The following is a 16,740-nucleotide window of genomic DNA, read 5'->3' as shown; positions in this document are numbered from 1 at the left end:
TTTACATTAAAAAAAAAAAAAAGCTGACCTGGTAGCTCAATGTCATAGTACTTGAATGAGGTTCTGGGTTATTAGATAGATAGATAGATAGATAGATAGATAGATCGATCGGTAGATAGATAGATAGATACATAAACGAACTTAAAATTCTCTTCCTATAATGTGTTCTTCACAGAGAAAGTAGCTTTCTCTTACCTTTGGCTATGACTATAAGTAAGTGCCTTTAAAAGCCCTGAGTCACAGTCCTTTGTACACTATTGTATGTTGCTTCTTAAAGTTTTTTCTCTGCATACTATCAATTGTGATCAAATAAGTCTTAGTTTTGAAATGGAATTCCATTCACATTCATGGATCCCAGGTTCTTTGGGGACTTTGAGCTTTTCTTCTGGGCAAAGAAATCATCACATGCAATAAAGTCAGTTGGGATTAGAATTCAATGTGTCAGCTAACTCAGAAATCCCAATACAGAATTTAGCGCTCTCAGTCAACAGACACTCTCCAGGGAACTTGGCCTCCAGAAATCAATTATTGGATCACATCCATCTAATCCAAGAGTGTGTTTGAGGGTGACTGCTTTTATTTTCATTTACCAGTAAAGTGATAATGTTTATTTTATAAGCAAGATGGTAACAAAATTTTTATTCCAAAAATAGTATCAACTCTATTGAATGATTTTGCATTCCACAGGATTAATTTTTCAAGATATTTTAATTGCGAAAGCTGAAATCATTATAAAAGGAATTTAGTGTCTTAAAGACTTTTAGAATGAAAGTGAAATGTTCACCCACTTAAGAATTTCATTTAAATCAAACTTTTAAAATATTAAGAAAATAAATAAATTATCTTGGCTAAATTTCCTATGTACAATAAAATTACAGGTAAGTATTAGGTAAAAGGTAAGTGATGTCATCAAATTTCCTCTTTAGTGAAGAGATCCAGTAATAGTTTCTCTTCATGGTATGTATCATAAATTATGATCGTCCTGATTTCTTGTGCAACATTGGAATTATTCCTTATAGTAAATAACAGAAAACAGGTAATAAAGTTGAAATTGTTTACACTTTTATACTTTTGTGTTGTGTTCCTGTCTTACAGACTTTTATAGTATTGAATAAAGGGAAGGCCATCTTCCGGTTCAGTGCCACCTCTGCCCTGTACATTTTAACTCCCTTCAATCCTCTTAGGAAAATAGCTATTAAGATTTTGGTACATTCATATCCTTTTTCAAGTGATTAATGTTAACTGTTTATACATAATCTGTAAATGCTTTATAGCTAAATACAAAATTAAATTACTCATACTCTACAGCTTTTATCACTCTCATTTTGCATCTTTTGTTAGAAAAGTCTTATTCTTAAAGTTTATTAAGCACAGATGTCATGGGAACTTACAAAGTCTTAAACATTACATATGTGTATACATATGTATGTATAGTTGTTATCTTTCTAAAACACTTGTATGTATTGAGCCCTACAAATCTAGCACAAAAGATCTATCTTTATGTTTACCATCTTTGTAGAAAGATGTGTAGAATTTTCAGTGAATAATGACATAATAATAAAGAAATCTACTTCCAGAGTCGGGGTCAGCCATAGCTATATTCTAAAACAATTTAATATTCTGTAGAATAAACTTGTAGGTATATTTCCATAGAAGAATATCAGAAGACCTTGATCAATGCTTAATTAATTCTTGAACTTCACTGATAATTTTTGTAAAGAAAGTACTGAAATATTGGCTGAATTCCAAATTTAAGCCACTGAATTATGATTCAGTCATGTAAAACTGATTGCTTAATAAAGACTTTGGGAGTTGATGAAACAAACTAAGATTATATTTCCAAATGCTTTGGAGGTTTAGCTTTGTGATTCCTACTGGTTTAAAATATCCACTGCAACTAAATTCATCTGTTGATATTTATCAATGAAAACTCCATTCCTTTTTGTATTTCATTTGGTGGTTCTGGTAATAACAAATACGGAAATACTATTATAATTATCATAAGCCCATTCTATCTGATTTTAATAAAAAGATTCTAAAATCTAAAAGGTTGGGTTGAAGGTAGTGTAGCTCAGAGGCAGAGCGCTTGCCTAACAATTACAGGCAAGGCTCTGAGTTTGAGCTCCAGCACCTGAAACAAGACAAAATACAACAGTGAAACAGAACAACAACTAAAAAACACAACTGAGATACCCTTCTATTTTAAGCTGATTGTAAGAGGTATAAATATGCTATTATTAAAATTTAAATATTTGAAATTAAAAATTGCATGTTCAGGGTTTTTCCACTTCTGTGTTTCCTGTCTTAGTTTGTATTCCTAGTGCCATCATGTGGTCATTTGATGTAAACTTTTTTTTTTCAGTTGATGGAAATTTTTCATTTGGGCAGTAAACTACAGTGAAAAGAATATTGTGTCTGAAGACAGAAAACCTGCATTCTGTAGTCCTGGGCCAAGTTATATAATTTCTCTAGAGCATAGGCCTTAATTCTCTGATTTCTAAATGTAGTGATAAGACTCCTTGTTTTCTAAGGTCCCTGTCACAGCTGCAACTCCATTAGGCCTTCCTCATTTGTTTTAGCTAGCACTTAGAGCATCTTTCCTCATATACAGGCACTGCTCCAAGCATTTCACACACATTAACTCACTTAACTTGCCCACCAGAATGATGAAATCTCTTCATTATCAGTTCCACTTTATCAAAGTAAGTGGAGACACAGAGAGGTTCAGTAGCACAGAGAGGATAAGCGACTCACTTGAGGTCACTTTGCCTTGTTGAATTTTAATTACATTCACATCATATTAAATCTTGACCTTCAGGAATATTCACTTTTCATCTTATCCAATGCTGTGCACTTGTAGAAACTTGGTCAAAACTGAAAAATCCAATACTTAGTATCATGCTGTCTTTGACCAAAAAATGTTTTTTCACATGTTGAAATATATTGGATGACATGTATTGAAGAAATTTCAATCTTACAGACATGTATTCTTCCTCAACAATTAACTATTAGAATTAGTTCAAGTTAATGCTCTCTGTTCAAATAATATGCAACTCCACAAGGCACAGAAAGCTTTCCCACCAAAGTTTTCTGAGAAGTGAATATATTTGTTCAATAATATTTGCAAAACCAACACCTTATACCAATACAATAATGTCTTCTTATGCATTATTTCATTTAACATAAACAGCTATTCTGTGAAGGTGATATTATTACTCACATTGTACAGATAAAGAAATGAAATTTGCTGGGCATGATGGCACACACCTGTAATCCCAGTAACTTGGGAGGCTGAGAGAGGAGGATTGTGAGTTCAAAGGCAGCCTCAGCAAAAGTGAGGTGCAAAGCAATTCAATGAGACTCTGTCTCTAAATAAAATGCAAAATAGGGCTGGGGATGTGGCTCAGTAGTCCCTGAGTTCAATCCCTGGTACAAAAAAGAAAGAAAGAAAGAAACTAAAATTTAAAGAGATTAGATGACTTGCCCATGATATATTTATCACTGAGTACTGGTTGAACTATAGTTAAGGTTTTTTGATGTTAGTTTTATATACTAGTTAAATTTATATTTTGTTTTGTGTGTTCCTTAACAATAACCTACATTATTCAGCATGCTAATTATGTGCACTATTTTGACAAACTGTGTGTTTATGACAATGAGTAACCCTCCAGACTGGACAAAGAATGTAGAGTAAGTTTGAATTCTATATTTATATGTATACACACACCTATATATACACACATATACAAAATTTCAGATTTTGGAACTATGTCTTCATGTATCTTCGAGATAAAATTGAAGAACACTTGTATTAAAGCCATTTTAGGCACATTTATGCAACAAGAAGACTTGCTGGTATTAGATTTCATCTTTCTCTTTTGCCTATACCTGATGGTCATCAGAAGTCCATCATTCTTGGACATTCACCATTTTTTTCCTGTAGAATTAACATGTCCAGAGAAAATGTGTTGAAAGAAATTGCAGAAGAGGTCCAATATGATGGATCTTGAGTTCAGTTCAATTCCATAATACCCATTTTGTCCCATTGTCCCACGTATGGAACATATAGAAAAACTTAAATTGAGCAACAAATATACCACTGTGGTAACTTTAAAATAGAATTTGAATATTATTATGTTATTGAAAATTTGGAAGTTAAGGGATTAATGCAGTGATTTAGAATTAAGAGCAAGTTATAAATGCCATATGGAGACCATGATGAACCTCAGGAGTTTTCAATTCTGTCAGCCATGTCAGACCAATATCAGTTCAAGTGAGGTCATCAAAAAACTGACTTAAAAAAAAAAAACCTTCCAAAATTTCACGATTGTACAACTTTAAAATTTGAATTAGTTTAACTGAAAGCTAAACTAATGGAGGTGAAAGTTAGGGTAGTATTTTTTTAAAAAAACTGGCAGCATTACTAATATAATTGCTGTCTCTGTCTGAGATATCCCTCGAGGGCAGAAAGCCCAGCTGTGGGCTAAGTGCAATCCATGCTGCTCCAGCCCTGGCTGCTGCACCTGCCCACGCTCTCTATCGAAATCCTTGTTACTCCAGGGCCACTTCTCTTACCAATACAGAGGTGTTCCTATCCTTCCTGGATAGGTCCAAGGTGGAGCCAATAAGAAAATGGAGAGAGTCTGGAGAAAATAGTGAACTTTTTATAAAAAGAATTCCTAAAGCATTGAAGCTAACAAGTTTAAAATCCACAGGTCTTTAATTACTTTAGTTTTTGTGATCTTTTGCTATCTTCAAACTCCTGTTTCTGAATAGCCGTCCGTTTTAAACATTGGAAACATCCAAGTTTTTGAATGATCACCAAATTTTCTTCCAGAGTAAATTTTCACCTCATATAACCCTAGAATTATATCCTTTGATTTTAATGAAGTCTTTTTCCATGAAAGTTAACCTAGCTTGAAGAAAGAGAAAATGTTAGACTTGCTGATTTATCAATGTCTTCTTATTCTTAAATTATCATGGAAGTTGAGGGTTTTTTTATTATTGTTTGGTTTTCTAAGAGAAAATCCTTCTATACTGCAACATTATTGATTGGCTACTCCATCATGAAACCACGCTGCTTCTCGGGAGACTCTATTCATTTTTATCAATACTAGGACATGTCAGGCAGTAGCTAGATTTGAATTTTACATGGCATGTATTTCTCACACTGCTCATAGGACACTTTAAAAACACCTCTTCATATGTTAGGGAGTTGAATTTAAAGTTACCACTATGTCTTATTTCTTCAAAAATAAAATCAAGCTGCATAATTTCCTGTTTTTAGTATTCATCTGTTCCACTGACAGAGGTATAAGAAGTTAATATGCTCTGAAAGAAAACTATTACTCTATCAGTTCTTCTTTGGATGCTTGTTTCTAGGTACACTTTCACAGGAATATATACCTTTGAATCACTTATAAAAATTATTGCAAGGGGCTTCTGTTTAGAAGATTTTACTTTCCTCCGAGATCCATGGAACTGGCTTGATTTCACTGTTATTACATTTGCGTAAGTGCCTTTTTTGAAACTTCAAAGAGAATATAGTTGGGTTTTCCATTAGTACTACAGTTTAAAAAAATAAAGTTGATTTAGTATTTAGAATATGTTGGCATGACTTATACATTTAAGCTCTGGATCTTAAGTTAGCACCATAGAAGCATAAGTGGTATGTCACTATAGCTTGAAGGCTTTTCAATAGTTGGAAATAAAATTTTCACATCAAATTTCATATCTTCCTTTCTTCCACATGCATACCAATGCCCCCAAAATATAAAAGCACAAGCGTATTTATAATATGTCTTTGCAAAACGACTTTAAATAATTACAGGGACAGACAATTCTACTGGTTCCATAAACTTATCAATTTTATATACTCTCCATACCTTTATTTCTTAGTTTGATAAAATAATCAAAAGTAAATATATACTAATATTCAAGTACTCTGAAAATTAAACTAACCAGTTAAAAGAAGGCATTTGATATAATATGAATTAATAAATTATTATTATTTTATCAGTAAATGGGTATTTATGGCTTTATATACAGACATATTCTCTCTACCTTTATTTCTCTCTTGACTCCTTTTCTATCGTTTCTCTTTATTGCCTCCTTCATCTCTTCCTTTACTCTCATCACAAGCCTTCTTATCCTTATATCCTATCCATATATATTCAGTAATGTTAACAATTCCTGCATCCCTAGTGGTAAACTTTCTAGTGATAAACTTCCCTAGAAAGAGAACCCAACAAGTATTGGAAAGCCATTCACAATAAGTGACATGGTATGTGGAGAACAGTGGACCAACCAACAAACCCCATGCCCTCATCCTGCCTTTGGGAGTTGATTCTCTTGACCTATAGAAGGTGTAATATGGTGCAGATGAGGAAGAGAAGGGACAGCAATATACTCAGAGCTCCAAAGGCTGCCTGTCTGGTCTTACTTTCATCTCTGAGCAAGATGATCCAAATCTTCACCACACCCTCTAGCCACAGTGCAAAAAAATGCATATTGATACTTCTGTTTCTTGAGAATGAAATAGCAATAATGGCAGGAGCAGTATTGGGCCCCATAAAATATCATTACTAATTTGCCTGACTTTTGTTTAAACGTTGCACTAGAAATACCTTATCTTGTAGATAAAGACAATGAAGCAATCTGCCTTTTCATACCTAACTTTGGGACTTCACTCTTTTTCTAAATGAAATCCTGAAATCACAGCCAAGGTTTATTTCTTTGCATTTAATTCTAATTTACACAGATGCTGATTACATAGCTTTCAAAAGGACAACGGGGTGAATACCTTATAAAATTTAAATTTAGTTAATGATCTTAAATTATGAAAATAAAACTACAGTGATAGACTCCAATGTCTAATTTGCTACTTACAATATTTATTATTTAAAATCATCTTGAAGGTCTTTATAAAAGACCCAAACAAGCAACATGAATCCTGCTTAAGTCTTGAGTAACTCTGGTTTTATTCTACAGGTTTATAGCAGAATTTGCAAACATAAATGTAGGTGATTCTAATTTAAGAATCTTGAGAACTTTGAAAATTATTTTTGTAATTGCAAGTAAGGAGTGATTAAGGTGAAGTGTAGACTCCTTGTATCTACAACTCTTTCTTTGTGTCTTGTTACTGTGTCTGTGTGTGAACTCCCCTACTGCAGATATGTAACAGAGTTTGTGGACCTGGGCAATGTCTCAGCGTTGAGAACATTCAGAGTCCTCCGAGCATTGAAAACGATCTCAGTCATTCCAGGTGAGAATAAGGTTCAACACTCAGGGGGTATCCATTGTGTTTGTCAGCATCTGCCTGTTTGCTTCACATTCAACATTATAGAAAATCAAAAATTACAAATACAGCATTTCACAGAAAAATATTCTCCTTTTCTGAATATATGGTTTTTTTTCCAGCCATGGAGCTAAACAATTTCTTACATGACACTATAATATAAATCTGTATGATTTGCCCTTAGATATGTTATATTTTTGTCTTATCAGTTTTACTGAGGAATTATTCCCTGTTGAATATGTCAATTTTCAGTTTCTTATCCAGTATAACCACTGGTGCCTATATGTAAGCAATAAAAATCTTCTTTTTGCTAACAAAAGACAAGCAATATGATAAAAAGAATAGTGTGAATCTGAGCGGAGGATTTATGTTAAAGTGAAATTATACTCTAAGCCACCTCCAGTTTCCAGCAAAACCTTTCCTGCTTGAAATTTAAACATATTTATTCAAGACATTTGTTTATAAAATGGACAACTGACTCTAATGAAAATGTGGCCAAGTTTCAAAAGCAAGGAGTGAAAAATCAAGACCCTTTCCTTATGGAGACTTCCTGAAGACCATGAAACTTCTGCTATTTTCTTTCATCCTAATGCAATGTGGATTAAATTTCATTGTTTGGATCATTACTTTTCTGCTGTTCATCTCCATAAGCTATCACCTACCATGAAGTGTCGCCCTTTTCTACCACTGCAGACTTTAACACACTCTACATTTTCAAGAGTATTGTTGTGTGAAGCTTTTGTTATTCTAGATGTGTTAAGTCTTCATGATAATGGGCTTCCTTCTTTCAGGCCTGAAGACCATCGTGGGAGCCCTGATCCAGTCGGTGAAGAAGCTCTCCGATGTCATGATCCTGACTGTGTTCTGCCTCAGCGTGTTTGCACTGATAGGCCTGCAGCTCTTCATGGGCAACCTGAGGAATAAATGTGTACAGTGGCCTCCCACGAATGCTTCTCTGGAGGAGCATACTATAGAGAGGAACATAACTGTGAATAACAATGGCACACTTGTAAATGAGACTTTATTTGAGTTTGACTGGAAATCATACATTCAAGATGAAAGTAAGAATTGCTGATATGTATATTTATTCTTTTCATTGTTTGATCTGCCTTTTATCTAGGCATGGGTAATTAAAAAGGATCATGTAAGTGGTAGTAAACTCTTTGGAAATTACTTAATAAAATTACTTAAAATATATATAAAATTACATTTTTATTTGACATTCTTTTCCCCTGGATTTTGTTTTCTTTCTTTCTTTCTTTCTTTCTTTCTTTCTTTCTTTCTTTCTTTCTTTCTTTCTTTCTTTTTTCTTTTTTTTATTTTTGTCACTGGGTATTGAATCCATCGCACTATTCCACAAAATGAAATCCCTAATCTTTTCCCTGAGTTTTAAATAATTTCTGGGTTGAGTTTTAAAGAAGATTTTTTTTCATTGTCTTACCAGTGGTTTGCTCATACATCAATTTTTAATTGATAACTATTTTAATTTTGACTCCCAAATGCCACCTTCTATTGTGTTGTCATTTGGGAGGCTAAAAAGAATTTTATCAGGATCTTCTTTTAACTGTATATGCTTCCTCTGGTAGTTGAGACAATTGAAGAAAATAAATGTGTGAAAACCCTTTGTAAATTCTAAAGTACTGTGTAATAAAACACATTAAACATTTACTACAGATTGCCAGTAATTTTGCCAGAATAGTGGGGAAAATAATGGCGATAATATATGGCTTGATAGTGCTTACAGTTGACTTTATTATTTTATGGAAATCAAGCAAGACCTAAAGATAAGCACTCTTCTATTTGAAAAAGTATTGCATCAAAAAGAAGAAAATTATTGTCAATTAAGCTTCAGGAGAGAGTAAAATAGTGAGGTTATGGGAATTGCTTTATCTTTATTTCAAGCACTTAGTCAAAATAGTCAAACACTGAAATAGTCTATTCTAGAAGGATGGAAAAATAATTGTCCTAACACACTTTCTCTTTAAAATTGACAATAAAAGTAGAAAAAATTTTCTCTTTCTTTTCTTTAATTTTAGTATGTGCCAGGAGCAGTATTTCAAAAGCAGGGAATAAGAAAAATGATTCATTGAAAAAGGATATGTCCTTTTAATGAAAAATATTAGATATATAAACTTAGACTGTAGATATGCTTACATATAGCTAGATCTTTATTACTTTAAGATGGTGAGTAATACTTTGGGAAAAAAATGAAAGGAAGAAAGACCATTAGTGAATGACTGTGTAGAACATGTTGGATTAGTCATAGAATATATCAAGACCCTGTCTCAAAATATAAAATAAAAAATGGTGGGGATATAGCTCAGAAAAGGAGCATTTGCCTTGTGTGTGTGAGGCCCTGGGTTCCATTACCAGTATTGGGAAACAAAAAACAAACAAACTGTTACTGGTGGTGTGATAATTCTTAAAGTAGTGATAGCATAATAAAAGAATGAAGACACATACTGAATATCTCCTTATAAATTTTGGAAATACCTTGGTTTGTTACAAATTAACTCTTTCGTGATATTCAATGATATGTTGACAAATAATTTGCAAATAGTTGGAAATCTTCAGGTTAAGACAAATGCATTAGGAGCAGTGTCAGAGATGCTCAAATGTGCCCTACTCAATTCATGTGACGTCAGTAAGTCCACTGCTGTCCCCAACACCCTGAAGTCTGTTGTTTGCTTTTTATCTAAGTTGAAGGTTCTGTCTGAAGATGTCACCCAGGATTTATTGCTCATAGGGAAAATTTATTGAACTATTTTTCTTACACTTAAATAAAATCAAGAATATCTGAAGCTATTTTTAACTCTAAAAATCTAGGATTCTTATTTGCTCTGATGATGCTTCACTTGTTGTGACAAGTTATTTCAAACCAAATGCAAATATAAATAAGATGACTCATCTTTAAAAGTGATAGACAATTAAATTCAATGAAATTAAAAATAAGCATCATGATTGAAAAGTTGTTTTTTTCAAGGTAAGGTTTTTAGGTCATTGAATTTAAAGGACTTTATTCATAAGCACAAGATATAAAAAATGTATCCTGAAGTTATACAGCCCTTTCATGGTATTTGATTTTAATTAAAAACTTAGAAATACATTTTTCTATATTTAAAGAAGTCAAGAGTCAGGCACAGTGGCACATACCTAAAACCCCAGTTACTTGAGAGAGCGGGCAGGAGCACAGCAAGTTCAAGGTCAGCCTGAGCAACATATCAAGACCCTGTCTCAAAATATAAAATAAAAAGTGGTGGGGGTATAGCTCAGAAAAGAAGCATTTGCCTTGTGTGTGTGAGGCCCTGGGTTCTATTACCAGTATTGGGAAACAAAAAACAAACAAACCAAAGGTCAGTGGTTAAAAAATACTGATTTCTTTCTTAATGTTATGTTAGTACCTGAGGCTACCATTAATTTTATATTAATAGTAAATAAAATTTGCACCATCAAGTATCTAATGCCCTTTTTACAACATCTAGTAGTTGGAGGGAGAAGAGGCCAATACTATGTCTTCAAATGAATTATATGTTGTACTTAAATGAACCTAAACTTAGAACCTGATTTTCTGTCTCATTTTAGTATTTTTAACCAAAAAAGTGTTCATAACTGACTTTCTTTTTTTTTTTTCAAACAGGGTATCATTATTTCTTGGAGGGTTTTTTAGATGCATTACTATGTGGAAATAGCTCCGATGCAGGGTGAGCCATTAATCTTGTGTATTTGTGTATGTGGTGTGTACACACACATATGTATACCTCTTCTCTCTTTCTGTAGAAACTAGCTAATAATAGCCAACTAATTTATTAATACTGATTTGCTACAGTTCAGGTTATTTATAAAGCATTAGGTTATTTAAATTACTAGTTAAGCTTTTCTTGTAAAGTAAGAATACTTTTAGCTATAACACTGTTTCACTTAGGTAAGTATATCTTGCTAGGAATAGACTGTGGAGGCACCAGAGGTAGGGAAAAGGAAATAGACATGTGAAAATGCTAATCCTTAAGAAAAAATATTTTTGTTAATGTTGTTAGAGATGCCATACTATATAATTTAATTGAAGCAGGCTAGAGACCCCCTCTCAAAATACCCTTGCCATAATTAAGCTTCTCTTCTTGTCAGATGAGCAGGATGTCTTGTGGTTTGAAGCAGGTTTGCACACAAAAGATATGATAGATTTAGTTTGCAAGCTTGTTGTACAAAGAGATATTATCTCTGTTTTCTTGGTAAAAACTTGTGAAACCTGTGTCTGATCTAGAGGATGGAACAGAAAGCACTTGTCATATGAACCTCCGCCCCCCCCACACACACACACACCCCACACACAGGGTGTAAAGTTCAAAAATTTCCAAAATCTTTGTTCAGAAAATTTTAAGCAAAAGCCCTCTCAGAACCCTGCAGTCAATAAACCTGCTTCCTGAAAATTCCTCAAGTGTCCATCCTCTTCCGTCCTACTTCATAATGGTAACAACAAGTGACTAATAAAGTTACATTGCAAAAAATGGAGAATTATATTAATTAGTTATCAATCGTACTGTTATTCTTGGAGATAGCAAGTCTTCCTGGCCAGATAATGTTCTAAGTGTAAAATTCTACCAGAATGAAAAGGTAGTAGAATGTCTTGTAATACTTTCTTTTCCCCTTACAGCCAGTGTCCAGAAGGATACATGTGTGTAAAAGCTGGTAGAAACCCTAACTATGGTTACACAAGCTTTGATACCTTCAGTTGGGCGTTTTTGTCTCTGTTTCGGCTGATGACTCAGGACTTCTGGGAAAATCTTTATCAACTGGTGAGAATCTGAAGCAATATTTACTGCATTTAAGTTGAACTTTTCAGGAACATAGACTAAGTCATGAAAATCACACCACAGCATAATATGGTAGAGAGAGCAGAACTTGAAAGCCAGAAATTTAAGCTCCCCTCCCCTATTTTATAGATTATAATACATATTGAGCAGAATAATGCCAAGGATAGTAATTCTCTCCCATTCTCCCTGGCTCAAATCCTATTTCTTATCCTTATTGAGACAGGTTCTCTTTAACCAGAAGGCACAAGCTCCCCTCAGCCCTGTATCCCCCCTCGATTAATATCCCCCAGGTGGGAGGAAATGAAAAGGAAGTCAATGTGCAAATACTTCTGATTTCTTCTTTGACTTTTATCAAAGTCTCAGCTTTTTGATGGAAGTCTCCATCTTATTTTATTAGTTCTGTTTCATATTGGGTGAATCCAAGAATTTCCTCCTAGAAATTAAAGTATGAATACTTAAGTTAAAGAATGAAGAGGCAGAGGTGAATGAAATACACTTTCAGAGAAGAGGGAGAGCCTGTGACCTGTGTAATTTGTATCAGAGTTCTGCAAGACACACAAGTTGAAAGGTGAAGCCACCCCCTTAATGAAGTAGTTTTGAGAAACAATTCTGTTCTTGTTTGCAGACACTGCGTGCTGCTGGGAAAACATACATGATATTTTTTGTGCTGGTCATTTTCCTGGGCTCATTCTACCTGATAAATTTGATCCTGGCTGTGGTGGCCATGGCCTACGAGGAACAGAATCAGGCCACAATGGAAGAAGCCGAACAGAAGGAGGCAGAATTTCAGCAGATGCTTGAACAGCTTAAAAAGCAGCAAGAGGCAGCTCAAGTAAATTATCAAGTCAAATATGCCTTGTCCCACAGTACCAACCTCTTTCTTTCTTTTGGTACCAACTATTTATGGTTAAAAATTACTGGAGAGAAAGTAAAAGACGGTACCTGAGGAAACTGGTAGAATGGGGAATTAGTAAAGGTTTCTGAACATCTACTCAGTTTCATTTATTTTAATTATTCACTTAATTATTTTAAGATGCTTGTAATATTAACCACAATGGAACTTTCCCATGTTATTTTAGTTATTCTGAGATGCTCAGAATAAAGAGGAAAATGTAATTTTGGAGAGTATTCTTGGGCAAGACATTTTCACTAAGTGAATATACTGGCATTAGGAGAAAATTCTAAGGAAAAAATCTTTTCTTAGAAAAAATATTGGTTATTATCTAAAAAGATGTTCATCGATTTCATAAAAGTAGCCTTTATCTTTCTTTAACCAAACATTCACCTTTTAAAGTGGTTGCTTAATTGCCTTTATAAGGAAGAGGTTAAAAATACAATGTTCTCTGATTCAGTGGTATCCAATGGCATCTAATTGTCACCAACCTCACAGAGACCAGGGGATGTTAGAGGGATACTTGTTTTATACTGTGATTTCAGTGCTCATAGTTCAGAAAGTGCCTGTCCTGTCATCCCATCTGCGTCATATACAAACTCATGGTCTTTACTAAAGAAGAAAATTCATTCAGCTATATTAATTTATACACCAGAGGCCTGTATTGAGGGTATTCTGGGAACAATGATAATAATCAAAAAGTGCCATGTTAGTACTAATACAATTTGTGATCAAAAAGCATTGTTCAACCAGAGCCGAGTCGAAGATGTTGGGCACAGAGTTTGGAAAACTGAATGTCTTGTATTGCTTGGTAGAAAACTGCTGACCATCCCTCCTCCACTCTTCAAAATAGAATATCATGGAGGGGTGAAGAAGAGATTTTATAAGCATCCATCAATTTGATTGATAATATTTTGAGGGCATTGAATAACACAGTATCAATGGGAATTATCTCATTCCCATTTTTGGTTTTGACCTCATGTAACTTTCCTTCTATACTCCAATCTACTTTTCAGAGGAAAGAAGACAATGCTAATTAAATCTAATTTATTAGGGCAAATCAAATCCCCCAAAGTAGTATGAATTTACATTATTATTGATGCACAATGGATCCTTTTGAATATGTGGTCTGTGAAGCATAACAGAAACCTAATAAATGGTATGATGGAGAAAACCAGATTATCTCTGAAAGTCCTCATTAGGTAGAAAGAAAAAAAAATCGCCCGTTACACTTGCAGAGCATGAATGTGAGAATAGCTCAGTCAGCTAAATGTATTTTGTAAATGCCATGAAAATTCTTAAGACAATTAAAGAAAGATTAAGGACTTTTCTAGTGCCATGCTAAATCTATTTTTTCCTCTACATAGCAAGCAGTAGCTGCAACCACCTCAGAACATTCCAGAGAGCCCAGTGCAGCAGGCAGGCTTTCAGACAGTTCATCTGAAGCCTCTAAGTTGAGTTCCAAGAGTGCCAAGGAAAGGAGGAATCGAAGAAAGAAAAGAAAACAGAAAGAGCAGTCTGGTGGGGAAGAGAAAGATGAGGATGAGTTCCATAAATCTGAATCGGAAGAGAGTATCAGGAGGAAGGGGTTTCGTTTCTCCATTGAAGGGAACCGATTGACATATGAAAAGAGGTACTCTTCTCCACACCAGGTACGTCACGGCTGAGTTTGCTGATGCATGGGTGAAAGCAGAATACTGAAGAGAGGGAAAGAATTAAAATGGACCTAGGAATTTTAATCACTTGAACTATTAGTTTTATTATATCTAAATCTATCCTTTCTTCACATAGTTAAGTGAAAAAGTTTACTCTAGGTGTATTTGAGTCGACATCTTGGTATGGTTGAAGTAATGTTGGGTTGAAATCCATGAGACCTGGATTTTCATGAGACTGACTGCTGGTATTTGTCTGTGACTAATGACATTTAATCTTTCTGGCCCTCAGCTCTTTTAACGACAACAAAAAAATGTGGATCTGGGACTGGCTGATCAGTAATGTCCTTTTGGTTGTTTTATGATTTTATGTTGTTTTTCCCTGTAACATCTTTCTAAGCCTTCGTGCATGTTTCTGAAAATATCAGTCATGATACACTTTATTGAGAAGCACATCCCTCTGAACTTCAGAAGTCAAGTATCGAAAATGCTATGCCTTTTAGGTAGAACAGGAATAACAGTTAAAATAATTTTAGAAAAAGTGGATTAATGATCTCTTAAAATGGTGGAATTCCTTAAAAGGAAAGAGCAACGAAAACAACAGTGGCCTTGCTGAGGTCTTGCGGCTAGTGCCAAGGTTCACAATATCCCCAGCAATAGACTTTATGTTGTTGCCATTTGAAATTGAGAAATGATGGTTCAGGGATTTTTTTCATTATCTTTAGGTTGCACTCTAGCTCCCCATTCTTTAATACCAGTGGCTAGAAACCATTGATTGAATTTAATCTGAATGCCTATAAATTTAAGATGTGAACAACTACTGAAACTGAAATGAGAAAGAGAAGATAAAGTTCTTTCCATGTTTCCATGGACTTTCTAGAAGATCCTTCTGTCAGGAATGCTGAGATTTCTTTCAACTTAATCTTTCAAAATGATTGCATGTGACAAAGGTGATATTAACATGATTTTACTTTTTGTTTGTTTGTTTCAAACTTTTAGTCTTTGTTGAGCATCCGTGGCTCCCTATTTTCTCCAAGGCGAAATAGCAGGACAAGCCTTTTCAGTTTTAGAGGGCGAGCAAAGGATGTGGGGTCTGAGAATGACTTTGCTGATGATGAGCACAGCACCTTTGAGGATAATGAGAGCCGGAGAGATTCCTTGTTTGTGCCCAGACGACATGGAGAGCGACGCAACAGTAACCTAAGTCAGACCAGTAGGTCGTCCCGGATGCTGGCAGTGTTTCCAGCAAATGGGAAGATGCACAGCACTGTGGATTGCAATGGTGTGGTTTCCTTGGTTGGTGGACCTTCAGTTCCTACATCGCCTGTTGGACAGCTTCTGCCAGAGGTGATAATAGATAAGCCAGCTACTGATGACAATGTAAGGAAGTTTTAAATAGTTCAGGCATGGCTGGCCCATTATTGCTGCACCAGCCAGTGTTTCTACAGAATGGATCTCTTGAGAATGATTCCTGGTTGGTCAAGCTGTGAATGCACCTGCATCTTGTAATACCTTTAATGGACTAACCAACTTAACCTTAAAACCTGACTCTCTCCTGCACAAACCTGAATGCATTTACTTATTCAACATGCTAAGGATTAATTAGACACAATAATTACTGCCTCCAATTGGAGGATTTGCTATATGCCCACACTGAATTTATATATCAGGGCATCCTCTAAGGCCCTGGTATAAAAGTAAATAAATGAGTCTTCTGTTTTAAGTGTAAAGGGTGTATAATAAATCCTTCCAACTGATTCTTCAACATAGCTGTGCTTTAGTTTAGATTTTCAAAAACACTGGGCTTAAACAGACAGCTTCACTCTTACCTTAAAATTTCTAGTACTCATATTTGTCTTACCAAAAAAAATGCTGATATAGGTCTTTTCAAAACTAATAAAAATGAAGAGACACAATAAATTGTTGATACAAACAAATGAAAGAGTTGCCTGTGAACCAAGTTGTGTTACATGTTTGTGAATGTAGAACCAGATGAGGAATTTCCAAACAGATGCTGCCTCATTTTAAACTGTCCACTCACTTGGAAATATATCAGCATGATGAGGCATGACTAAGTCAGAATTAGATGAC

The 16,740-nt window shown here is 34.6% G+C and overlaps 1 protein-coding gene across 3 annotated transcripts in view; it reads left to right on the top strand.

Moving 5' to 3' along the window:
• Positions 1-16,740, top strand: part of Scn1a (sodium voltage-gated channel alpha subunit 1) — an 86,987-nt gene that overhangs the window by 20,522 nt on the left and 49,725 nt on the right. The window contains exons 2-11 of one of the 3 annotated variants that reach the window (XM_077798670.1): positions 1,096-1,214; positions 3,601-3,690; positions 5,383-5,511; positions 7,173-7,264; positions 8,089-8,358; positions 10,935-10,998; positions 11,946-12,087; positions 12,731-12,937; positions 14,365-14,649; positions 15,649-15,945. In XM_077798670.1, the coding sequence (XP_077654796.1) occupies positions 1,096-1,214; positions 3,601-3,690; positions 5,383-5,511; positions 7,173-7,264; positions 8,089-8,358; positions 10,935-10,998; positions 11,946-12,087; positions 12,731-12,937; positions 14,365-14,649; positions 15,649-15,945 (1,695 nt within the window). Of the gene's footprint in view, positions 1-1,095; positions 1,215-3,600; positions 3,691-5,382; positions 5,512-7,172; positions 7,265-8,088; positions 8,359-10,934; positions 10,999-11,945; positions 12,088-12,730; positions 12,938-14,364; positions 14,650-15,648; positions 16,030-16,740 lie in introns of all 3 variants that reach the window. The other 2 variants (XM_026411092.2, XM_077798665.1) reach the window with 2 other exon arrangements.

This window comes from Urocitellus parryii, chromosome 1, assembly GCF_045843805.1.
Source record: "Urocitellus parryii isolate mUroPar1 chromosome 1, mUroPar1.hap1, whole genome shotgun sequence".
NCBI classification, from domain to species: domain Eukaryota; kingdom Metazoa; phylum Chordata; class Mammalia; order Rodentia; family Sciuridae; genus Urocitellus; species Urocitellus parryii.
Note: the sequence above shows the minus strand (reverse complement) of the source record. Positions and strands in the feature narration are given on the sequence as shown.